At 41.1% G+C, this 25,383-nt stretch overlaps 1 protein-coding gene across 1 annotated transcript; it reads right to left on the reverse strand.

The window, feature by feature from the left end:
* Positions 1 to 23,598, reverse strand: BTBD1 (BTB domain containing 1). The gene is made up of 8 exons (XM_074966418.1): positions 23,246 to 23,598; positions 12,178 to 12,334; positions 11,435 to 11,540; positions 5,994 to 6,191; positions 5,534 to 5,726; positions 4,887 to 4,974; positions 2,727 to 2,873; positions 1 to 1,549 (listed from the first exon to the last, which is right to left on the reverse strand). The coding sequence occupies exons 1-8, from the start codon at positions 23,596 to 23,598 to the stop codon at positions 1,391 to 1,393; spliced, it is 1,401 nt and encodes a 466-aa protein (XP_074822519.1). The 3' UTR covers positions 1 to 1,390.
* Positions 23,599 to 25,383: the final 1,785 nt, after the last annotated feature.

The raw sequence follows: 25,383 nt of genomic DNA on the forward strand, positions 1-25,383 counted from the left end.
CTTTTTTTTTTTTTTTACTACATAGTTTAATTGAAGTCCTCTTACATTGCTATTAATGCCATTTCAACTTTAAAGCTGCTCTAATTCTACCTCAGTGGTTACTGTATTTTAAAAAAAATTACAAGACTTACGTGCAAGCAAAAAATGGTATGGGATTTCACTCATTTTAAGCTTACTTTAAAATAAACATACTATATGATCTAATTACTCCTTATCTGTTAAGATAACATTAGTGACATTATAAATAAAGTCAAAAGTAAGTGTACACACTGTACCATACCTATGCCAGTAATGTAGAACATTAGGGAAACAGTCATTGCTTTCAACTACACACTAATTTCTTGTGGTATGGTTTGTAGGAGTGTACAGGATCCTGTGGCGTGAATGGGAATTTTCACACTTTTGCTGTTTAAACAACTGCAGACTATACTGACCATCTATGTACATTCATTGCACCTTTCAATTGGCTGCACTGCCTCATACTACTTGTAGATATTCTCTGGAACTAAATGCACAAACAGATAAAGTTAAATCAGATCAAGATTTTAGCGTTGGTTAATGCTTGAGCATCCAGGTCCTAGAATACTATTAATAGAAGTCTTGTATTCTCATATCTTCACATTATACATTTTTGCAGGCATATTTATATACAATAGTCATCATCATACCAACTTACACGCTCCAGTACATTACTATAAAATACACATTTCTGAATGAAACCAAGATCATTGAAGTATTGTACATTGCAGATCTCAGCTAAGTATGTGCTATATTTCTTTAATACAATTTCAGATACTGTTTACAGTGTTAACCCAGGTAATCTTCATGGCTCATTTAAAATAATAATAATAATAATAATAAAAAAAATATATAAATCCAGTTTTGTTGCTGTAATTAAAAGAAAAGTTGTCATTTGAGTCCATAATGGTCATTGCAAGGGTATTTTAGAGGGAAATGCAAGTTTGGGACAAAGTAATATAGCTATTGCATTTTTAAAAAAGAAAAATAATATACCAAAATTCCATAATAAACAAGGAGATCAAAGGAGAATTTCACCTTTGAAGACAATGTAAGGAGTCAGGAAGTAAATAAACCAACAAAACACAAGATAATGTTTAAAATATAGAGTACTTCTTACTTTCAAGGTTTTGTGAAGGAAAAAGGAACTACATCTGTTAACTTACTGATGTCCTGCCAATAATCATGGAGAGAAAAATAGATTTTTCTGATACCTCCTATAAGAAATGTTCTAGTTTCATATTACACATGGAGATTATATATTTATGTAATTTCATAGAATTTAAAAATTGCCACCAATAGCAAGTACTTTATGCCATTGTCAGTCTATACATTGCTACTTGTATTATCTGAGATGAACTATCCTATGTAATTATGTATAAAATATTATTTCTGGTATTTGTCCATCTTCTATCGATGTACCATTGTTGTTACCGGGTGAACTAGAGAAGGAAAAGCAGGTTTTGCTAGCAGTAGGAGATTCGTGGATTACTTTCTTCAATCCTTTCGTACCATAATGGGAATCGGGACCCTAATATAAACAACAAAAGAAGTTAGCTACATTTTCTCCAATTCAGTTATTTAGAGATTTAATTTATATAAAGCTATTACCTAGATAGATAGAATTACATGCTAGATTAATATAATTCAAGGTTCTCCAGAAGTATCACAGAGTAAAGGAATGCTGGAGCTTGTTATAACCTTTGAAAGGAGAATTCAGACACCAGCTTGTCTGCTCTTCATCTGGCAACTAATATGCCAGAATGTATTTACTGTGTAAGCCTGTACTAATCTTTAAAGTGTTTGAAACTTCTGGTATACAGATTTGCAAAATTTCATATTTGATTTTTGGATAGAGAATTAGATTAGCTCCCCCAAAACACGAACTCTTAGTAATGGACAAAGCAGCCTATTATGTTTAATGGAGGACTGTAAGAAGAGATAATATGCATAACTGTTAAACTTAAGCTTAAGAAAATGTAAAACATTTTTAGAAGTATATCATTGATTAGCAAGAAAGAATACAGTTAACACAAAGGATAGAGTCGAGTTTTGATGCAAATTTCCACTAATATCTATTACAAATGCACATTTTCACCTCTGCAAGTAAACTAATAGCTTCAAAATTGCATCCGGAAGTAACATTTTTACACAGTAAGTCACAAACCAACCAACCAAGATAAAAAAAAAAGCACCCCGTAGGAGATTCCCACCTTTATTCCAGCCCCAGTACGCCAAGTACAGAGTTGTGTAGAAATCCCAGGTCTGGCTTAGGGGAGAAATTCCCCAATGCAGGCACTGAGGAAGACAGACACAGGCTGTCTCGCAAACCATGATATAGGGGGCATGCCACAGATGGGCTGGGAGCAGGAGAGAGAGAGAGAGAGAGGAGCTGCAATGCTGAGAATGTAGGTAGTGCAGCTGCCCATAGGCAGTAGGTAATAGTTACATTGGGATCTGCTCTGGTTCCTGGATCAGCTAAGCATTGGGAAGGCATAAAGCCACATCAGGTCCACCACCCCCTTGAAAGCCAACTCAAAAACCATATTCTAGTTTTGCTTTTGAAGTGCTTAAGAAAAAAGAGAGAGAGTGAGAGACTTAGAGGTTGTTTCCCTACCAGGTAACAGTTTAAAAGTTGGGTAAAATACTGGTTCCAAACAACTTTCCACTATGTTCATTTCTACACTCTTACTCTTAAGCATGCTTACTTTGAGTGTTGCACAAGCTGTGTAAGAGATCGTTGGCAAAATTTCTATAGGCTCTTTGAACATAACTCTGAATGTATTAGCAGTTCCATCACAACTAAATCCAGTATCATTTTGTCCCAGCGTCTGATTTTTTTCATATTCAATTATCTGCATATAAAAAAAATTATATATATAGAAGTGTCTTTTTACCCGTTAATTAGTTTACAATTTTGAAGAAAATGCTAGTCACAAAAAACCCAACCAAGCATCAACATACGTAAGTGTCACATTCGGGGTACAATTCAGACCAGTGAAGGGTTTTGTCGCTGCCTGTAACCCGGGTACCTCACAAATGCTTTGCTACTGTAGTTCCCCACCTGGGCTGCTCACAATCAGCCTACCAGTATGCAGGTCACACCCTCAGTGTCTGTGTATAGCTGCAGCCCTGATCCAGCAGCTCTGACCCCCAGCAGCTTGCCAGCAAAATGACAGTCACACACTGGCTTCCACCAGCCTGGGTTACTACCAGTAGGATGACCCCAACAAACTCCCAAGTCTCAGATTTTCCTCAAAATGTGCGTTCTGTAATGTCCAGCCCTTTCCTGGACAATTCAGATATTAAGGTTTGTTGCTCCTGTAAGGAGTTAACATTCAACAGTTTTGTTACTTTAACTGGAGTTATCAAACAGTTCAGTTTAAACCCAGCCTTGGAATAAAACAAAAAACAAGATAGGATTTTAAGTGAATTCAAGTGTAAGTGATAAAGTTAGAAATGGTTATAAGCAAATAAAAATGAAAACGTGTCTAAAGGCCTAAAACTTAATCTAGCAAGTTTGGTTCAAGGCTTTTGTTCAAGATGGCCTTTCTCACTCACTAGTTTGCAGCATGATGGTAACTGACCCTTTCCTCGGTCATGTTCTCTCCTAGTGGCCCACAGGTGCTGGTGCCTTTGTCTTCTTAGGTGAAAGAGAACTTCGGGTTTTCTGCCCCTTTCTTTTATAGTCCAGTGAACGTTGGAAGTAGATTCTTCTGAAGGTTATCATTCAGAGTAAAGTTTATCCAAGCAGGAAGGAAGGCGACATGGAGTTCAATGGTGAAGGAGGCTCCATGTTTTCTTCCCCCCATTTTTATTTTTTTGCTGAAATGCAAATTTTTCTGTTTCCTGCCACCTCTTCCCCCTGCTGTCAAGGGCCCTGTTTGCTACTTGTATGTAAACACACATTCCTTCATTTACGATAGGCCTATTTAAACAACTTTGGCCTAGGCAAGGCTGTCTGGTTTTGAACATGTGCTAACATAATCATATAGGGGGAATTCATAACTTTACATACACTGTTAACTGCATACATTTCACCATGATATTATTGACCACCAAGTTATTCGTTTTCCCATGGTACCTCACAAAGCACATTTTGTACAAAGATTATTACAATGGTGTGTCAGGTGTGATTACAAAGGGCGCTTTCAGTCACAATAGGACTACTTACATTAGAATAAGTATTACGGATAAGAGTTCCCTGTTCCATCCAATTTAACAAAGGGTAGTACATCCTCAGTAGGGGAAGGCGTGTACCATCTACTAGTGACAGAATTAACACCTGGAATTTTAGTGAATGGGAATTCACCCCCTCATGCGCTGGGAGCAAGAACCAGGAGTGTCGATCTATTACAAAAAAATACCTTCGGGAGAAATACTAAGATTTAAGTAAACCTATACTGCTGTCCAAGACACCTTTAAAGAATAAATAACTTCATAAACAAACAGGGGCTCACAGAAAGATCTACAATACACTGCTTTCTTCCAAGAATGTAGCAACACCCCTATAGTACTTTATGACTATAGGGGTCATGTTTGTTTTATGTTCATTTTAGAGATTATACTCTGACTACAGATTCTATTAATCTCCCAGTTCCTGTGTTAATTTTAAGGGGAGAATAGGAATAGCTTGCTAAAAATAGGAAAGCAGGACTTAGAAGTTTAACTTTCTATCTCAGTCACACCCAAGGGACAAACAATAGAATCATATTGTTGAAGTCAGTTCACATTTTTATATGTAAATTTGTCATGATCTATCTGGACTGAGTAATTGCTCCATCCTAAATCAAATTCATAGTAAGCCTTATTGTTTCTTGTAACAAATGTAGTTTCTACTAAGCGGTTTAGTTAAAAATATACTATACCTGTATATTGACTTGATAATCTGTGGGTCCATGAATAGATCCATACAATCCAAATCCCACTATGGAAATTCTTCTATTAACTGTGAACCTGACACAGGAGAAAGGCAAGTTATAAATATCACATTTCAACAATAGTCACAGGGGCCTGACCTCGCTCCCACTCAAGTCAGTGGAAAGACTCCCATTGATTTAAATGGTGCTGGATCAAGCTCAGGATATAGTACTATCAACATTTAATAAAGCAAACCAGGCTTACTGTAAAATGAAGTTTTATTAAAGAGATGGCATCCTAAGACCTCAATTTTACAACTAAAGGCCCCAATATTCCACAAGGATCATTCTGAAGGACTCAGTATACTAAATAACAAAAATACCTCTATTTTGACCAGCTCTGAAAGGAAACATTTTAGCGGTTCCGATTTTAAATGTAGCAATACTCTAGAATCCGCCTAAACGATTTTTCAAGAATTTCCCTTTATTCTCTTATTTTAAATGCTTTTATCTATGCGTGTGCACATAGTCTACTTTTTAAAATAGACAGTGCAAATGTTATATCCATGCTGAAGCAGTAGGTTACTGCTTTTAATACTACAAAGCAGCATTTGAGTCACATGTTCTCTTCTCCTTGGACAACTCATGACCAATACCTGATTCGGTCACTTGTTCCGCTGTACCCCCAACGGCTCTCCACTTGCTGGAACCTGTTTATGCTGCATTCTTTTCCTCTGAGGCAGCATCTTGGTCGGTCAATATAATCAACTCTAGGTTTAGGATTGACCGTAAAATGCAAAAAGAGATTTACCACTTCCCGATCTGACAAAATTCCAGACTGAGCAGGACCTATGAATAGAAGAAGCATGTTTCTGAGAATATGATATGCTTTAAAATTTTAATTCTGAATTGTTGTATTTAAATAAACAGTGCAAAGTCCACCATGATTTGCCTCAGACCAGAGCAACTTTTGCAAGATGGACTGTTTTGATAGGAAGGAGTGAAATGCATTTGTTACTAACAGGGTAGTTGTGAAGGTTTGTAAAGTTAGTCCCTTATTAGCACAGTGTGTTTCTCTTTACATTAACATATTAGTAAGAAAGTAACCCACATTACCTGCTGCAAACTCTTCAATAGTCATTAGTGGAAAACGGATTAGAGATAGAGCTTTTCCAAGCACTTTCTGTTTGTTTCCTGATGTCACAGGCAGTTGCTGTCTTTGACACTCTGCTTCTGCCCAGCGAACAACAGCTCCAAAGAGTCTACTTTCTCGAATACTAAGTGTGTCTCTTTCTAATACTGCACACAGTGTGTCTTTAAAAAAAAAAAAGTTACTAATAAATTTAGGTCAGTTTTCTCCTTTCATAGCAATTTATGTCTTTACATATGTTAAGTCATCGTAAAGTAGTTTTTAAATTATACAACTTCCGTTAAGAATAAAGTATTTGATTAAAAGCCCAAACTACTTTAATATAATAGAAAACTGATTGACTATACATGAAAGAGATCTGTTTAAGGACTAAATAAATCTATTGCAAAAAAACCCACCACAGATAAGACAGTTCTGTCTTACGTGTAAATCAGTCTTCTGGAACAGTGTACAGCATCCAATCCAACAGGTTTTGTCCTGCCCGCCTCCTTCTATAAAACAGCATATGAACTTTCTTCTTGATTCCTAAGACTAGGACTATATATATAGATATAGATATGTAGTGCCAAACTGCTGCTCTCATGTCCCAAAGAGTATTTCCAAAGCTAGAGCAAGATCAAGAAAGGAAGTGATCAAGCAGATTGGTGAATGTACAACTATGGGAAAGCCAAATTACTCATAATATAAAGTTGTCCTCATCTGAGTGTCCATCTGCCAATCTGGATCAATTATTGAAATGCAACAACCAGCAGAATGCACAAAAAGAAAAAAGTGACCTTTTAAACAGATAAACATATGGATCCAAAAAATCAAAAGCAGTACTAAGTGTTCCAATTCTTTTTATATACACATCTCAGATTTTAGTGAAGATCAGTGGGACATTTAACTCATGGCTTTGCAGACCTCTCCACATGAAAGTCTGTTGTTCTTCATACAGGACCTATTAAAATAGGCAGAAATCTATGTCAGGAATCTTGCTAATACTAGAAAAAGCTTCTCTGATTGCCATCTAACATGGGACCATAGATAACTTGTCCTTTTTTTGGTAACCTCTGTAAATGAGGCCACATCCAATTTCCTAAAGAAAACTGTTCGTGTGGAAAAGGAAAAAGAAAAAGGAAAACAGAAGAGTGTTCCTGTGTCACTTTTGACATCCAGAGAATGTAGTTGCATCTACTTAGACTGGAAGATGTCCTGATTTAGGTGGAAAGGCATGTTATTTATACTGCAGTGGCAACTTGTAATGGGCCAGGCCTCCATTGTGCTAGGTGCTGTACAAACACAGAACAGTTCCGTAGAGAATTTCAAGAAACATTTTCTTGTAGTCTTGGTATGATTTAAAGGTTTACATGAACCTAGCCCCACTAAGAATAGCAGCAGTAGTTGAGATTCCAGAACCTAAAGATGACTAGAGATGTTCCCAACTGAGATTCTTCTAGTCTCGTCTACTAGTCACCCAAAGTAAGGATTTCACGATCCAATCAGGAAGGGTTACCTGGAGAGGAACTCCTAGCTTTCACAGCTGAGCCCACAAAGGCTTGAAGAGGGTGCAGAACAGATAAGTCGACAATGTCTACACCTGAGAACATAAGACTGAATAGTTGAAGGCCCTGACAGTTATGTATATACTATGTAGGAGTTCCCAAACAAACTAGAATGATTCAAACAGTTCTGTCTAGAGAAGAGGATGAGAAAGATAATGATATGAAAACCAACTTCTGGGCGAGAAAGCCCTGTGGTAAAACAAGGGAGTTTTTTTTCCTAAAGTAAGTTAGGCAATGAATTTTACAATTTTTTTAAAGAAGTTAAAAAAATGTTCTTGTTTACCCACCTTTGCATTTTATGAATAGGACCTGTGAATTTTTTCTAATAAACAGTTTGAAAATGTACCCAGCTCTCCTCCCCGTTTATCAAAAAAGACACATCAGGTATGTAGAACCAACGTTTTGAACAAGATTTATTGGAGCTGTTTCTAATTGTTTGGACTTGAAAGAAACATATTCAGATAGCGGAAAATCAGATTACCTTCCTCCTTAAGGGCTGTTACTACAATACCCTGAGTACGGAGAAAACACTGTAGGTGCCAGATGGAAAGGATTGGGTAGAATCAAAGAAACCTGTGAAAAGTTGGAATGAGCACAAGCAAGCAGTTGCACAAATCCAAACACAAGCAGTTTAAGGAGAGGGTGGTGCAATTTTCTTTTTTTAAAATAAGGCCAGACTATCCATCCTCAATCTGAACTTTCTTCTTTGCATTCTAGCTGATTTTGAAACAAGTCTTGGACATAAGTTCCATCATGACTGGATCTCAAACTGGATTGACAAAGCATCTGGATTCTGAGTGAATATAACTCATCTCTGGCCAGATCATGCCTGCACATGGGAGACTGTAGGCCACAAAGGGTATGTCTAAACCACAATCTATGCCCTGGCTTAGCAGAACTCGAGTCAGTAGACTCTGGCTTTGTTAACCTACGGCTTGAGCATCTACACACTCATTTGTAACCCCAGGTTAAGAATTGTTGAACCCTGGGTCAAACCTGGGGCTCCAGCGTCTACGCTGTATTATGTGGGTCCAGCCATCCATATCCCAGACTTCCTAGCAGGGCCCTGCAGCTCAGTTGGGTTCAGACCAGGAAAGGAGCCAGATGTCCTTTCCAGGGAGCTGAACTACCTGTGGAGCCCATCGTTAGCTGCAGCAGATGATGACGACACTTCTAAGCCAGCCTGGAAAAAAGGCAAGCCATGGTCCCAGGAGATGGAGGAACCAGGAGAGGAAGCACAGAGTGAGCCGCTTGGCACAGAGAAGGGGAACCGGGAACCAGGCCCCAGTCACTGCAGAGAACAACTCAACCAGATGCCAGAAGGAAGCAGCCAAGGAAAATGAGACTTTGGGTCTGTTGTGTTGCCAGGAGACAAGGCAGTGACCTCATGTTTCCCCGCTTGCCTCACGATGCGATCACCAGTTGCTCCAAGGGTCCTGGGCTGGGACCCGGTGGAGCAGGGTGGGCCCAGATCTCCCTACCCCTGGCCCCGCACTCAGGGCTGGGCAAGTACTAACCCCTAGGCCAAGGGGCCTGAGCCACTGCCTGTTTGTTTCTCAGCCCTCCCTCGAGAGGCCTGAGCCATTGCCTGCTTGTTTGCTTAGCCTATGCCCAGAAGGCCTGAGTCCTTGTTTATTTAATAGTTTAGCCCTCAAGTAGGAGCCCCAAGCCACAGACTTCTTACTGGCCCAGCCCCCATCCCGGAGACTGGAGCTACCACGTGCCTAGGGGCTCAGCTGCAAACCAGGATGACTGGTTGCCCCACGTAAGTATGAACACCAATTCCCCACTGCCAAAGGGGGTGCGCTGGAAGAGATCCAAGGAACCTTACACCACCAAACATGACTGTCCAGGGAACAAAAAGTCAGTGTTTGGGATTGTGGAATACTTTTGGCAGACTCCCAGAGCACTAGTCCAGAGGGGCTGCGTCTACACTGCATCGCAATAAGGCTTGAACCCGGGGTCCCAGCTTGATTTAGGCTCTAACGCTCCACCCTGTGGGGTCCAGGACCCTCAGTAAGAGCCCTCAATTAGGGCAATTTGCATGTAGATGGATGGATGTTATGTTTCAGCCTGAGTTCGAACCATGAGCTTATATTGCAATTAGATGTATTTAAAATGTAGGGCAGAGAAAGAGGCCTAAAAAGAAAAGAAACCCAGTAGTTGAAAGTTAGCAAATTTTCAGCAGTAGTAAGTCAAAGTCTGAGAAAGCATGCAGCTGCACTAGCTGCAAAGGCAGGATTGTATTTATACAGCACTCAAAGGCATGCTGTGTGCTTTACAGACAGAAAAGAGGAAAGGTTCCTGTCCCAGAGAGTCTGCATACTAAACAGACAACATATAAACTACGGACAGCAGGATAAAAAGATGCAAACAAGAGTGTTATATTCTTAGCACTTATTTTCTTGCATATAAAACTAAGGGATAAATTATAAACAAGTGTAACCTGAATCAACTTGAACCTCATTTACTCACTGTTTAATCCTTTTCTGAATTCCTCATCATCTATTCTCCCACCCCAAGAACAATACATGAGTTAACCTTAGTATAGAGTCCCATTTGTTTCTTCCTTCCCGGGCCTCAAGCAAAATAAGCTTTAGTCCCATCTTTTTCTTGTGTACCTCATACACCATGGTTATTTCCTCTCCCTTGCCTCTACACAGACACTCTTCTTAACACTTTGCTGAGGTTGGTTGTGATGAAGTCAATGGGGTCAGATAACGTACTGCTTCTCCTGCCAATAGTCTGTTCCCTCCTGGGAGTCTAGGCTCAAGCCCACTCATAGGCTGGAAGCTGATGTCAGTCTGGGCTATTTACAGTACTAAGTTTAGTCAAGAAGAATATACATATGCTGCTTTCCTAGCTGAAAGTAGGCAGGACCAGCCCAGTAGTTGAGCAGGATTGGCAAATGGACACTCGAAGAAGAGTAATTTAACCATAATGCTTCAACTAAAACTGAACATGCAGCAAAGGTATTTAGAAAACCAATTTCTCTTTTTTTGCCATATTGGCAGCAATTTTTTGGTAAATCCAATGATAGGCAGTAGTAACCTAAAGCAAAATTAGAGACAGCACTATAAATATGGCATATATAGTTAAAACAGGACCAAACCAGATAAAAATCTGGACTGTTTTCAAGTCAGACACTCAAGCTTTTTTAGTATTTTCCCACAGATTTAATCAGACATCACACACAAAGTATTATTGTAACAGAAATATATAGTCAAAATTCAGAAAAATTCTTCAAAGATACATGAAGATGCAAAAGTAGTAACATTCACAATAAGATAAAACTTATTTTTTATGCATTTTGCTCTTGTATTCAAACTTATGTTAGTCAATGTTTCTTCTCCTGTGATAGAAAAATGAGTGCACTACTGTGGCCAAAATAATACTGAACCACTAAAATTCCTACACTAATTAGACAATGTAGACTAGCATATAAAAATGTTTGCTTCGTCTTTCAAAATGGTATTGAGGTAAAATCCTTGTACTTTTAATAAAGTTCTAACTAATTCTAATCAATGTGAGCATAGATTTTTAAACCAAAAATCTGATCGTAAACCTGTCAAGTTAAAACATCAGTTTCAACATTATGTGATACCTGTAAACCACTATGTTACAAGAGGGTCAGTTCTGAAAAGGGTCAAGTTAAACAAGTCAATCGGGACTAATTTATTTGTTTAAATGGCTAAGCCTTTTAGCAGAGTGATGGTTTTTCTATATGGGAATCTTTTAGAGCCTATATATTGTACATGTTTCAGGGCAAGCTTTGACCAAAAGGTACACCGTTTAACAATGCAAATCAATACAGTTCTTTTACAAAGTATAAATTCATATTCTGGTAATAGAAGGCAACTTACCTATGTCAATATCAGTAAAACCTTCTGCACTTATTGCATCCATTGTACTTTTGTCTATAGTGTCAAGACAAAGACTAGCAAGCTGAGGTTCATCAAATAATCGAGCCTATGGAGATAATATATTGTTTACAGACAAATGGTATGAGTCTGGTGTTGCAACCAACAGATTTATGAAGTAACCCAAACAAACAAGTTTTTACTCCAGAATAATGGATACATTCTATTTAGACAGCCTCAATTTACCTTTCAAGTATTCCTTGAGTTTGTGTCAAACAGCCCTTGAATGATGTACTTCATTAAGAGTTTTTGTATCAGATTTCTCCAATTCTCCTTCCTGAATATTATTATTACACTGCCAAAGATAAATCTCTATATTTGAAATTGCAAGTCAAAACTACAATATTGGATCAAAAAAGACAATGTTCTCAAAGAGCCTCAGATTAACTCATTAGAATATTAATATTAATAGCACTGAAGAGAGAACAGACCTCATGTTTATGATGTTCCAATAACTATATAAAAATACATTTATTTACAAGGCCATTTTCCTTTATATTATTTCATACTCAAGAAGCTGAGTGACAAAGCTGCAATAAGATGCTTGCAAAAAGACTGATATGCCGCACAGATAGTTCTACCACAGACTAAACTACCTAGATATCTAACATTGTGTAAATTATTAGCTCTTTGGGGGGTGATTTATTAAGCAATATTTTCATAAACCAACATTTTATTCAGGTTACCTGGGTAAGAAGCATAAAGGCATTATCTGCTCTAAGATGTTTAGTGAGAAATTCCACACAATGTGCTTCCAGGGCTGGGACTGCATACTTCTTGGCAGTGTAGAGAGTAGTCATAACTGTTTCAGGACCAATCTGAACTTCATCTGAATAAAGAAACCTGGAAATAATACACAAATACAGAAGGATAAAAGGGATATAACTGAGGGAGAGCTGAACATACCAACTAAATTTAAGAACATGATTAACAGCCTCTTTGTGTTGACAAAACAAATTAAAGAAGTGCACTAAAAAAGTTTGGTACTAGTTAAGATGTGGCAGCATGTTAGCTTATGAAAAGCTAATGCCATTAGATCTGCATAAGAAGTGTAACACTCCCTAAAAACTAATCTTTCTGTACTGGTTTATTAGATATGTACAACCAGTGAAGAGCAGCTGAGCTGGCAGAATTACTTTTAGTTCATTAAATCGATCTGGTTCAATAGCAAGAACATCTTCAATTTGAGTATCAATGCCTCTAGTTCAGGGGTAGGCAACCTATGGCATGCGTGCCAAGGCGGCACACGAGCTGATTTTCAGTGGCACTCACACTGCCCAGGTCCTGGCCACCAGTCTGGGGGGCTCTGCATTTTAATTTAAATTTTAAATGAAGCTTCTTAAAGATTTTAAAAACCTTATTTACTTTACATACAACAATAGTTTAGTTATATACTATAGACTTATAGAAAAGAGACCTTCTAAAAATGTTAAAATGTATTAATATTAATATGCACGCAAAACCTTAAATTAGAGTGAATGAAGACTTGGCACACCACTTCTGAAAGGCTGCTGACCCCTGCTCTCGTCCTATACCACTGCTCTCAATTCAAAGAAATTGCACACTATCCATCCAGCCATGAGGGGACACAAATCAAGGACTTCCACCGTGATAACATCTTAATTTCAAGTCACCATTTTCCCTCTGCAGGAAACTAATATTTCAGATAATGACCTTGAGTCTCTGTTTTTCCGACAGAGACTGCCACAAGCTGAAACTCTGACCTGCCTCCATTGTTTTTGAGAATGCAGGATAAGTTGGAGTTTTAATAGTAACAGTGAATCAAGAGACAAAAGGTATGCACCAAAGGCAGCAAAACCAACTTTCCTGAAAGCTGTTAGTTGTTGAGACCAGACAGGAGTATTGATTCTAAGATACCAATCACTGGGGGTGGGAACTGTTTGTTTTTTAAAATCTGTTCTTGACCTGAAGAAAGTATTTCCAAGTCTTTCACTACAGCATCTCTAATTTCCAGGAAAGTTAATCAAAAATGCTCTATTGGTTACAGAAATACACAAAAAAGATTTCTGTCTATTACAAGTTATTAAAAAAACCACCAATATTGGTTTAAACATAATAAATAAGTGCATACTAACAGAGGCAGGAATTCCTAAGTCAAGACTAAAGGCTCGTGTACAGTAGAAGAGCTACAGCAGCACCGATGCAGCCATGCCACTGTAGTGCGTTTGGTGAAGATGCTCTATGCCAACAGAAGAGAGCACCATCATGATAATAAAACCACCTCCCTGAGAGGCGGTAGCAATGTCTCCCACCAACATAGCGCTGTCTACACCGGCACTTAGGTTGGTGTAATTTACATCACTCATGGGCTTGTCTTATTCACACCCTTGGGCAACATAAATTATACCGACATAACCTTTAGTGTAGACAAGCCCTAAGCCTCCTTTCTCCCTCTTGTTACTTTGGTTTCATTAAATATCCATTATTTTACCTCAGGCACTATTCTGAGACTCCTGCAACAATGAGGCACAACAAGGTGCTAAACCTGGAACGTAAGCAGGTAACAATCCCCAGGCTTTGTCACAACCATAACAATCTAATCTTGCTTAAAAACCAACATTTTGTCCCTCAACGTATTCTTCAATGTACTTAAAAATATACAATGCTTTTCTGGTGCTTACTTTAATATAAAAAGTGTGAGAAAGAAGCGGATAGGTTCCTATATTGCAGAGGTGGGCCACATCTGGCCCGCGGGACCATTTTGCCCGTCTTGAGGTCCTGGCCGGGGAGGCTAGCCCCCAGCCCCTTCCCTGCGGTGCCCCCTCCCCTGCAGCCACGCCACCGCACGGGCAGCGGGTCTGCGAGCTCCTGCCACTCTGAGCAGCATGGTAAGGGGGCGGCGGCGGCGCACACATGTGGCGGTGGGGGGCATTGGGTAGGGGGCTTCGGGGGGCAGTCAGGGGACAGGGAGCGGTTGGATGGGGCAGAGGTTCTGAGGCGGTTGGGGATGGGGAACAGGGGGGTGGATGGGAGTCCCGGGGGGCCTGTCAGGGGGTGGGGTGGTAGAGAGGGGCCAGGGGGCAGTCAGGGGGCGGATAGGGGGCGGGGGCCAGGCTGTTTGGGGGGCACAGCCTTCCCTACCTGGCCCTCCATACAGTTTCATACCATGATGTGGCCCTTGGGCCAAAAAAAGTTTGCCTACCCCTACTATATTGTGTATACAAACCTGAAAGTCTATAGGGCTTATGAAAAAGTAGCTGAGAACTGTTGGCACTCAAGAAACTAACATAGCTGCTACTATGCTCTAGATCTGCAATCTGATAATTTCTTCATGAGTAAAAGGTGTTAAAGGGATCAACAGGTTACCTCATTTCCTATTGGTTTTAGGTCAACATGTAACAACTGCTCAAAAATCCAGACTCTCCAACAGCAGGCAGCTATCTAGTAATATCATTTGACTAATAAACTTAAAAAAAAGACTGCAGAATTGATGGCCCCATATTATAGCCACAGAGTTAATGAAAAAATGGACAGCACGCATCACAGCTGGTCCTTTCATGTCAGCTTATATGCTTTTAATAGGTACTAACAAAAGCATGATTTGAATTAGTCTGTAACATAGGCTGTGTAATAAAACTTCGGAGTTATTTCACAAGCACTGTAGATAGATACTTTTGTATATATGATAAAGATTTAGCGAGCTAGTTGTCAGGAATGGTGGAGAGAAAGGGGACGACTGGAACAAATGGTTTGCTGTGCTGTGCAAAAGGGGAAGACAGCAGGGGCAAGGTAGCAACCTGGAATTTCCCCGTGTCATGGATATATTTTGTTACTGGGACTCAGGGCCCTCGGCTGGTACCCTTGTTGAGGGCTTATGTCAGAAGGAAAGGGAAACAGCTGGAAACAAAGAACAGTTGAAAATGATTTTGGGAAACAGTTTGATTGATTTTGTACAGGAGCATGATAATGGTCTCTGGAAACCTGAGAGCTTTACTGGTCCTGGAGCATTCCTGCAGCTTTGTAAGGAGATGGTAGATAACGAGAAAGATCAGTTAAAGGCAGAAATAGAGGAGTTAAAGAAAGATAAAACTGAGAAAAACAAAGACATCCAGCCTGAAGGCTGAGTCAGACACCCTCTGTGCTCAGATAGTGGCACTGCAGACGCTGGGGTGTGACAGTGAGCAAGAGAGTAACAGGCTGGAGCAGGAACCGTCTGGATTGAAACAGCAGACAATGGAAAGTGATAGAGTATTTTAAACTACAAATTAAGCAGCTGATTTTTCATTTTAAAAATAAAATAGCTCATTTTGAAAACTCTCTCTCACAGGGTGTGGATTTTTTTAAATGACTGGAATATCAAGCTTAAAAAAAGTTTTTAAACTTTAGCAGATTTAAATATAGTGGCGTTAGTGAGCATTACTGCAACAGAAAAAACATTTTGGTTTACTCATTTAGTACAGATTCTATAAGCACATTCATTAAGTCATGGCAGGCTTGGGTATATATTTTTTAACTTTATTGCTTAGAGCTTTATCCACAACAGTTGGTATGGCAACACCCATTTTTTCATGTTTTCTGTCTATATATATATCTTCCTACTGTATTTTCCACTGCATGCATCCGATAAAGTGGGTTTTAGCTCATGAAAGCTTATGCCCAAATAAATTGGTTAGTCTCTAAGATGCCACAAGTACTCCTCGTTTGTTTTTGTTTTTTTTTAAAAAAAAGAGTTCAGAGTAACAGCCATGTTAGTCTGTATTCGCAAAAAGAAAAGGAGTACTTGTGGCACCTTAGAGACTAACCAATTTATTTGAGCATAAGCTTTCGTGAGCTACAGCTCACTTCAAGTGAGCTGTAGCTCACGAAAGCTTATGCTCAAATAAATTGGTTAGTCTCTAAGGTGCCACAAGTACTCCTTTTCTTTTTTTAAAGAAGAGTGAGAGTTGCATATCGGCTTGGGATGCTCTGAGAACATACTCCTAAGAATCAGCCACCAGAGGCCAAAAAAGAATGCAGCAACTTGTAGCAATGAAGCATCCAATATAACCAAATACTTTTAGAGTGAGGAAATTTAATCCACACTAGGACAGAAATGTCAACATACCAATATATGATTTATGCTTCTTTGTCTCGTCTATATTAGGAAAAGTTGGGTGCATAATTTCTTATCTGAATGTTTCTAGTGTGCACATAGCCCTTTACACCAAGAAAGTCTCTTTTTTCCATCACAATGCCTTTTGTGGGATTTTCCTGAGACAAGCAATAAAGCATTTTGAATAAATTCTTAATGTTCAAAAATGCTGAGTTAGAAAATAGAGAGACAGGCACAAGAACTATTAAAAAATTGCAAAACAGTGAGTCTTCTCCAAACTGCTAGGGGATGGTCAGCATCTGACTTGAAGATCTGGGTCAATGATCCTGGAGCATTTCCACAGTACCCCTCCTTTTCCAGAATGGGGAACTCATTGCTTGAGTGGCTTGCTTCTGAAGACAGTGAGTGAGTGAGAGAGAGAGCGTATGTGTGTGTGTCAGTAGTTCTGAAACTTTGTATGTTGCAGCCTTCTGTTTGTTACAGGTCTGAACTTGCCCTCTGCATATCCTTTTCTGCATCTCACCTGTCTATACAATCTTTCTTTTTCTATCCATTTTCTAAGTACACAAAATTTTCAGAGAAAATTATATTTCCTCAACACCTCTACTTTTCTCTGCCTCCAGTTTTCAGCCTCTCTCTTGCAAAGTTCTCTCCCCATTCTCCCTCTCTTCCCCAGATCCTGCATTCTTATATTCCCTCTTTCCCGGTTTATACCTCATTGTCTCTTCCTGTAAGGCTTCAGTGTCAATTTTCTCTCCCTCAGTGTATCGGTAAGAATGTGAGAAAATGTTCAGAGGCAATTCTTTTATAAAAGAAGCAATTAAGTTCACTAAGTCCCCCATACCAGACCATTTCCTTAAGGAGAACCTCCCCCAGAAAATTTTTCAGGGATGTTTATTAGGCCCCCAGCAATCAATTCTGTGGACACTGGTGAATTTTATCTTCTTAGAACGCAAGAAAAAAAGCAGAGAACCCTACCTAAACTCATCAGGATGCACACAAAATCATACCAATGGTCCCACAACCACTGCAGTTGCTTTGCCAGAACTCTTTTGGCCTTTGTTTAAAAAACCCTACAGGCAAGAGGAATATTGGATGGTAAGTCAACAAACAAAGGGCAAGTCTACACTACAGTGCTACACTGGCGCAGCTGCACCATCGCTCTCCCCTTCGGCATAAGTACTCCACCTCTGTGAGAGGTGGAAGCTATGTTGTCAGGAGAGCATCTCCAGCCGACACAGCATTGGTGTGGACAGCGCTCAGGTTGCTGTAACTTTTTCACACCCCTGAGCGATGTAACTTACATTGACTTAAGCAGTAGTGTAGGCCAGCCCAAAAACACAGTCTTTTTATTTCTTAAACCTTTGACCTCAACCAATAATAGGTTCCGTTTTTTCCAGAATGGTTTTTCCCCAGAGATAAGTCCTCAGTCTCCTCCTTTATCTATTTGGTTATAATCTTGATTGTAAAAAGTAAACCCACAATAAAATCATATTTTAAAAAAAAGTTATTACTGAAGGAATAATTCTATTACTTTAAATTATATAAATACTTTAAATTTAAGCTTGAATGTCAATACCTTCCTTCCAACATCTCTAAGTCATTTTCTAAATACCTTAATACTTTTAGGGTTTGGCTTTTTGAACCATCTATCAGAGACCGACAACTCTAATAACCAAAATAAGCAGTTTTCCTTTAGACAAAAATAAATGTTCACAAAGGCACAGGAAAATACTTAATTACTACATAAAAGAACTAATGAGCAATGGTTTACGCGGTTCGATTACTTATGGGTAAGGCTACGATTTAGTCACAGAGGTCGTGGAAGTCACGGAATCCATGACTTCCAGCAACCTCAGTAACTTCAGCCTGCTGTGGTCGGGAGTGACGGGTCCCTGGCTGCCTGCAGGGGCGGGGAGCTGCGGGGTACCTCTGCCGCCTCTGGCGGCCCCCTGAGCTCCAAGCCACCGCAGGCAGTGGGGTACCCCACAACTTCCAACTGTGAGTTCCCGGCCACCATGGGGGGGTGGGGGACCCAGAGCTCCCAGCAGCGAGGGAACCCCTGGAGCTCCCAGCGGCCATGGGCAGTGGTGGGGGAACCCTCAAGCTCCTGGTGGCTGCAGGCCCCGTGGAGCTGTGAGGGTATCCCGCAGCTCCCAGCCCACACACTGCAGGGATACTTCGCAGCCCCCCGCTGCTGCAGGCAGCTCCTAGCCCCTGCTCTGCTGCCCCGCTGCAGGTGGTGTGGGGACCCACAGATCCCCATTTTGTCAGGAATATTTTTAGTAAAGTCACGGACAGGTCACAGGCAAAAAAGAAAAAGTCACAGAAGCCGTGACCTGGCCGTGACTTTTACTAAAAATATCCATGACAAAATCTTAGCCTTACTGATGGGCATTGTTCTTAGTAATCTCTACACTTTCCCCAGAAAACAGAGCTAAAAATAGACTGTTTCAAATGGAATGGACTAAACTTCATGCTTATTATTTCCTCTGCTTAAATTTGTTATATGCACATATGTTTAAGTTTTGTATTTTAATAACTCCCTTCCCCCCTCCCCCGTATTAAAAGCAAGCAGAGAAGATAGAGGCAGACTTTCTTAAATTCTGATGTAGATTCCAGTTGCACATGTAGACCTACAACAAATAGCATTTTAGGAAAAGGGAGAACTGACTTCTTGTTTTTAATCTGATTTCAGAGTTCAGTAATCTGTACTTCTGCAGGAATTGATAGCCATCACAAACTAAAGCAGTAAAGAAGAGTGCCTTACAAAACACAGACAAACTCCTGTCTCTGACTCTTTCTTAGCTACAAGGCAAGTCTCTGATTCTGCTGGTATGCGGCAGCACAGCACAAACTCTGCTTTCGTTATTTTTTTTTTCCCCCAATTTGCTCGCTGTTACAATTGTAAATACAACCTCCGAAACGTGCACTGATTGTAACCCATGCAGAGATATCTTCCTGAGTCAGCGCAGAGCCTTGAACAATAGTTCTGAGAGGTTTCAAGGTAGATAAGAGGAAATTAATTTCCAAATTCTTTGTTTGAAATATTACTTGTAATTTAAGTCCTGTACATTTCCCCAACAAAAACTAACTAACTTTAACCTTACAGTGGTAGGGGGAAGAAGCATAGTTCAGATTGATTTGGGGACTTGACGTGAGAATTTTCTAAAGGCTTGGTATATACTTGGAAAGTTTTGCTGGCATAGCGTATGTCAGTTAGAGATGGTTTGGTTGGTTGGGGGTTTTTTTTTGGTCAACATAGCTATGGTAGCAAAACTTCAATGCAGATGCAGTTATACCAGCAAAAAAAAGGCCTTTTGCTGGTAATAGCTTATTTCACTTGGGGATCTGGTATAAACTGTTCCAGCAAAAGGCCTTTTTTTGCTGGTATAACTGCATATACATTAAGGTTTTCCAGTATAGCTCTACTGGCATAGCTTACCAAGGAGACTTTCCGAGACACAGAAGTGTAGGTAGGTGCCCAACATCAAATAGTTAGGAAATTATCACTTCGGGTCTCAACAACAACCTCTTCTTCACCTGGCAACTCATTTGCTTTACATAGGCAGGAGATCACTACCTGCATCATCCCCTGCCACTCCAGCCTCATTTTTGTCCTCTTGGATATTTATTACAATACAGGCTTGTAAAAGAACACTAATTTTAGTAAATTTGCCAAGAAATGTGACATTACATACAATCCTTGCATTCTCTTCCAGTATGCATTGGGAAATGGGGTCATTTTAACTTTTGTATTCTCAGTTATAATACTGAAGTCAATTTTCAAAAAGTGTACAGTAGGAAGAAAGAAATGTCAAGCATTTTTTTCTATTAAAGTTTTCAGTGGGATGGTGTTTTTTTTAAAAACATACTGAATTTTTATTTTGTGCTTATGTTGGCATATCTAGAATTCAGACACATTCTAATGGCGTAGGTGTATATTTCCAGACCAAATGGCTTCCAAGATATGGTAACCTTTAAAATATCACCAACCCCTTAGTCTGCCAGTGCTTATAAAAATATATATAGAGAGAGATGAATATAATAAGGCTTTGGATCATTATATAGTTTTTCTTACTATAATACTGCAGGACCCCAATCAGCCCACTGTGCTAGTAGCTCTACAAATACACAATGGCTCCTGTCGCATTCTAAGGCCCCTATCCTTCGTCCATTTTCATAATGTTCAAACTGTAGCCTCTTTAACACATTCTTAAATTTTTAAAGTTAAGAAATTAACTTAAGAATTGAAACTTAAGTCTTTAATCCTAAACTTTTTCTACTTAAATTTGACCTCTAACTATGGCTGTTGCTCTTTTAAAAAAACCTTGCATATACATCGCTTTTCATTCTTAACATGAGAAATAACATTTTGTCTGCAACATACACCTTTACCTATTCCCTGTACACCAGTGCCTACCCAGTTTTGCCATTCCCTCATGACTAAGGCTAAGATTTTGTCAGATATTTTTAGTAAAAGTCACAGACAAGTCATGGGCAAAAAAGGAAAATTCACAGAAGCCCATGACCTGTCCCTGACTTTTACTAAAAATATCCATCACAAAATGGGGAACCACTAGGCTGCAGGGCCTGGCTGGGAGCTCCAGGGGCCCCAACCACTAACTGGGGTTCAGAGCTCCAGGGTCCCCCTACCCCGCAGCCCTGAGCTGTGGGGTCCCCTGCCGCCAGAGGCTGGGGGCCCAACCAGGAGCTTCAGGGTCCCCCCACGGCCACTTAAGAGTCCCCCAGAGCCCAGGAACTGCAGGAGCCACCCCTGCTGCCCACGGCTGCCGGGAGCTACAGGGTACTCCCATCACCTTTGAGCTCAGGGGCCCTGCTACCTTGGGTGGCAGTGGTATCCTGTAGCTCCCAGCCGCCTGCAGGCTGAAGTCATGGCAGTCTTTGGAAGTCACAGATTCCGTGACTTCTGCGACCTCCATGATAAAATCGTAGCCTTACTCATGACTGAACTTTGGAGCTGTAAGTCCAGGTCACTTGTGGAGCAGGAAGGGGATGTTCTACTAATATCCTCAAGCCAATGAGGAGAGCAAAGGTCAGCTGTTGTTCCACTCTGCTGTTCCTCCCAGGAGATGGGGCTTTTAAAAGTCCACATCTGGCAAAAGGAAGCTCCTGGCTAAGAGTATGGGCAGGTGCCCCATTCTCTTCACCTTTCATTGCTTGTCTCTGTTGGTTCCTAGTGTAAAAGGCAGGATGTACCCACTCTACTCTAGAAGTCTTGTACTACTCCACTGGAGAAATCTTTGGAGGGTCCTAAAGAAGTAATGGAATTAATCTGCAGCAAGGGAGACTTAGGTTAGATCAGAGGAAAAAATTTTCCAACATGAAGGATTGTTAAACTCTGGAATAGGCTTCCAAGGGAGGTGTGAAACTCCCATCACTGGAGGTTTTTTAAAAACAGGTTGGACAAACACCTGTCATGGATGATCTAGTTGTACTAGGTCCTGCCACAGTGCAGGGGTCTGGACTAGGAACCTCAAGAAATTATCTTCCAGCCCTACATTTCTATGGAATTCGGGATTTTAATCAGTTTTTATATTTTATAAAAAGTTTAGCCTAATTGAAGAGTTTGAACAGAATTTTAAGCATTATTTGCAATTTATTCAAATTACCAATTCTCAGTAATAACCCTGATGTACAATGTAACCTTTTTCCTCATATAAACTGCCATTGACAATTGCCACCTAGGCCTCAAATTGGCTAGTTTTGTGTAGGTTTGAAATAGGTTAGATGATCATTCCTCCCCACCCTGTAATCTCTGCAATTGCCAGATATCATAGACAACATGTGGGTCAATAATAACTTAATAAACAAGAATAGCAACAACAAAAACGATGATCTGACACCAAGAAGCATTTTTTTACTTGACCCAAGAATAATAAAATCCGTGAAACAGATCAATAAACAACAACACAGTACAGCAGACTCAATTCTTCCTTTATGCATTATTTGGAAAAAAGCAATTGCAACACACACAGAAGAGATCTATTATTAAACTACATCTCCCACTGTCTGGCTTCAAAGGCAATCCCTTTGCAAGGACACTTAGTTCTCCTGAAGTAAGCATTTTCTTCTCCAGGAAGGTATAAGAATAATTTGCACAACGGGCAACTCCAAATAAAGCCTAAGGAGGGTCCAAAACTAAAGAAGAGTCCAAAAATCACAAGAGTTCTTGTGCAGGGAACTGGCAGTTTGACCTTGTTTGTCAGACCACATGATGGCTGCGCCTGGTTTCTATCTGTTTTGTGCCAGGTACAAACAGGTCACGAATACATGAAGCATGCTGAATCAGGGACAAGAGAACGGGGAGGGGAGGACAATGCAGAAGCAAGCAGGCATAGGTGGAGGATGGAGAGAGGACAAGAGGGCCAGGCACCAGCAGCAGCCATAAGGGGATATAATTAGGGCTTCTGCAGCCGGCTGGTTTACAAGCAGTGGCACTCACTCCTCAGCCCCACACAGCGATCAGAAAGGGGCGGGGGCAAGTGCAAGGACACAGGCTGATCAACCCGCCAGCTGCTGTCTGCGCCCAGGGCAGCCCAACGCCAGCGGATAACCCCCGTCAACCCGGCGCTAGGACAGACCCCCGCCTTTCTCCTCAGCCCCCGGCCCCACCCCCGCCGGCTAGTAGGGGCGCCCTTGCCCGCCGCCGGGTCTCCCCCACCCAGCCCCGGCCTGACCTGAGCAGAGCCAGGAAGGCGGCGGGCTCTACGTCGGGCAGCTCGATCTCGGCCGAGGTGGTGGCCATGCCACCGTTGAACATGGCGTCGAAGACGGCGCTGCCGGCGGCCAGCAAGAAGCGGTGGGCGGGGATGCGCTGCTGGCCGGGCCCGGGGGGCCCCCCGCCGCCGGGCTGCCGCGGGCCGCCCTTGCCCACCACGAAGCGCACGTCGCTGAGCAGCTCATTGGTGAAGAGGAAGGCGAAGCGCTCCTGCAGCGAGCCCTTGGTGGCCTGCCAGTTATACACGGGCTCCCGCTGCAGCGCCGCGGGGGCCGCCTCTGGGGGCCCGCCCGACCCCCCCGCCGTCGCCATCGCCGCCCCGCGCGCCGCTCACTCCGCCCGAGGCACGCACATCCCCGCCGCCGGGGCCTCCAACACTCGCCAGTGTCACAAACGGCCTTCCGTCCGCGCAGCGGGCGCTACTGCGCATGCCGCGCCAGCGATCTGCGCATGCTCGGTGCGATCGGCTGAAGGCCTTGTCCTGACGCTGCCCTTCCTTGCCTTCACGAGCTGCTGTGGGAGCTGCGAGGGGGCAGCATGGGTGCAGGGGCTAAAGGGGCAATAGAGGTGGCTGGAGGGAAAGGAGGGGGCAGATAGGCCACGTCAGGGACAGGGTGCAGGAGGGTGTGGAGCAGGGGGAGAGGGCTGCCAGGGGGTGGCAGAGGCGAGAGACCCCAGGAGAGAGAAGGGCACAGTGTGTAAAAGTTACTGTGTATGGGGTGAGCGCTGGGCAGTGGTGGCCAGGATAGGGCGCACCGGCGCAGGTGGCCGAGGGGCTGCGTTACTCACTGCATGGTGCATCCCAGCCAGGGCTTAAATGCAGTCGGAACTGTTCCGAGCGGAGCTTTGGGGAATATTTTCAACCTTCCTGGAGGGTTTTTTTTTTTGGTAGTATGCTGGGGGCGGGGGCGCTCTGGGAAATACTCTATAAGAATTTAAGCCCCGATGTCAGCATTCCCTCTTTACAGCTGTGTGTGAAAGGCTCAGTGTAGTGTAAAGCCCAGATGAGGCTGCCCTTCTCTATCTGAAACGATGCATTGAGGTGCTGAAAGAAACTTGATTCAGTGAAATATTTGACACACACCTCTCCTAATGTTGGAGAGGCTGGTGGTAAGAAAGGGAAAAAGGAATATACACACACCCACCCACCATATAATAGAGCAGTTAAGGAAACAAAATGACTTCCTAGATTAAAAACAACTAGCATGGTCAGTAACATATAGACACCATGGAAAAACCTGGATAAGGATCAGGCTTGGGTAATATCACCACACGAATAAATATTTCACACACATCTGGTAGAGCCATAATGTGATTACAGGTTATAGCCACCTAGAAAATGAAATTCATAGAAATTAATTCTAGCCAATGTTCAGTAAAAAAAATATTTTATACTCATGTATGAATTAAGTTAAATGGTTTTTTGAATAACTAATGAATTAAAATGACTGTGATGTTGCACTCCATATGCTTTATGGAAATATGCTTATGAATATGACATAACTGGAATATGCTTTATGCTAAATACCCCTTGTATGGTGTCATTAGAAAGCTTGTAATCTACTAAAATTGTGCTCATCCTATTTGTGTGCATGTATTATTTCTATTATTTCTGGAGTTAGGAGACTAAGATATAAACTTGTATCACTGATATAAACATATTAAGTGGAGGCCATTAAGGGTGCTCCAGAAACTAACCTTAGTTAGTGTATGACTCCTGCAATTGGGCACATGTGTCCTGTCTTCTGGAGGGAAATACTCAAAATATCACCTTAAATAATAAGAGGGAAAAGCACAACTGCACAAAGTGTACAGAGTTGTGATAGCTATAGAAAGTATAACATAATACACATGGGACTGAAAAACTCAAATTTACAGTTTAATAATTTTAAGATAAATATTTTTGCAGTTTATTGAAATTCTGCAGTTGAAATATAAATCAATGTTTACCAAATTAATATTTTAATGTACCTGTGACGAACAACATAAAACTTTAAGTTTAATAACTATTTTACTTAAAATATATTGCATATGTGCAGTTTTGAAATAATGAAATAGAAATGATTATGCACTTCTGAAATTAAAATTCAGTGAATA

Source organism: Natator depressus, chromosome 10 (assembly GCF_965152275.1).
Source record: "Natator depressus isolate rNatDep1 chromosome 10, rNatDep2.hap1, whole genome shotgun sequence".
In the NCBI taxonomy this organism is placed as follows: Eukaryota; Metazoa; Chordata; order Testudines; family Cheloniidae; genus Natator; species Natator depressus.

Excerpts from the sequence above, each read along its gene's own strand:
- BTBD1 (XM_074966418.1), bottom strand. The coding sequence starts at position 23,598 with ATGGCGACGGCGGGGGGGTCGGGCGGGCCCCCAGAGGCGGCCCCCGCG. Across the intron at positions 11,541-12,177 it reads CCTTTATGCTTCTTACCCAG|GCTCGATTATTTGATGAACC; the intron begins GTAACCTGAATA and ends TTATCTCCATAG. Across the intron at positions 4,975-5,533 it reads GGAACAAGTGACCGAATCAG|GTTCACAGTTAATAGAAGAA; the intron begins GTATTGGTCATG and ends CTCCTGTGTCAG.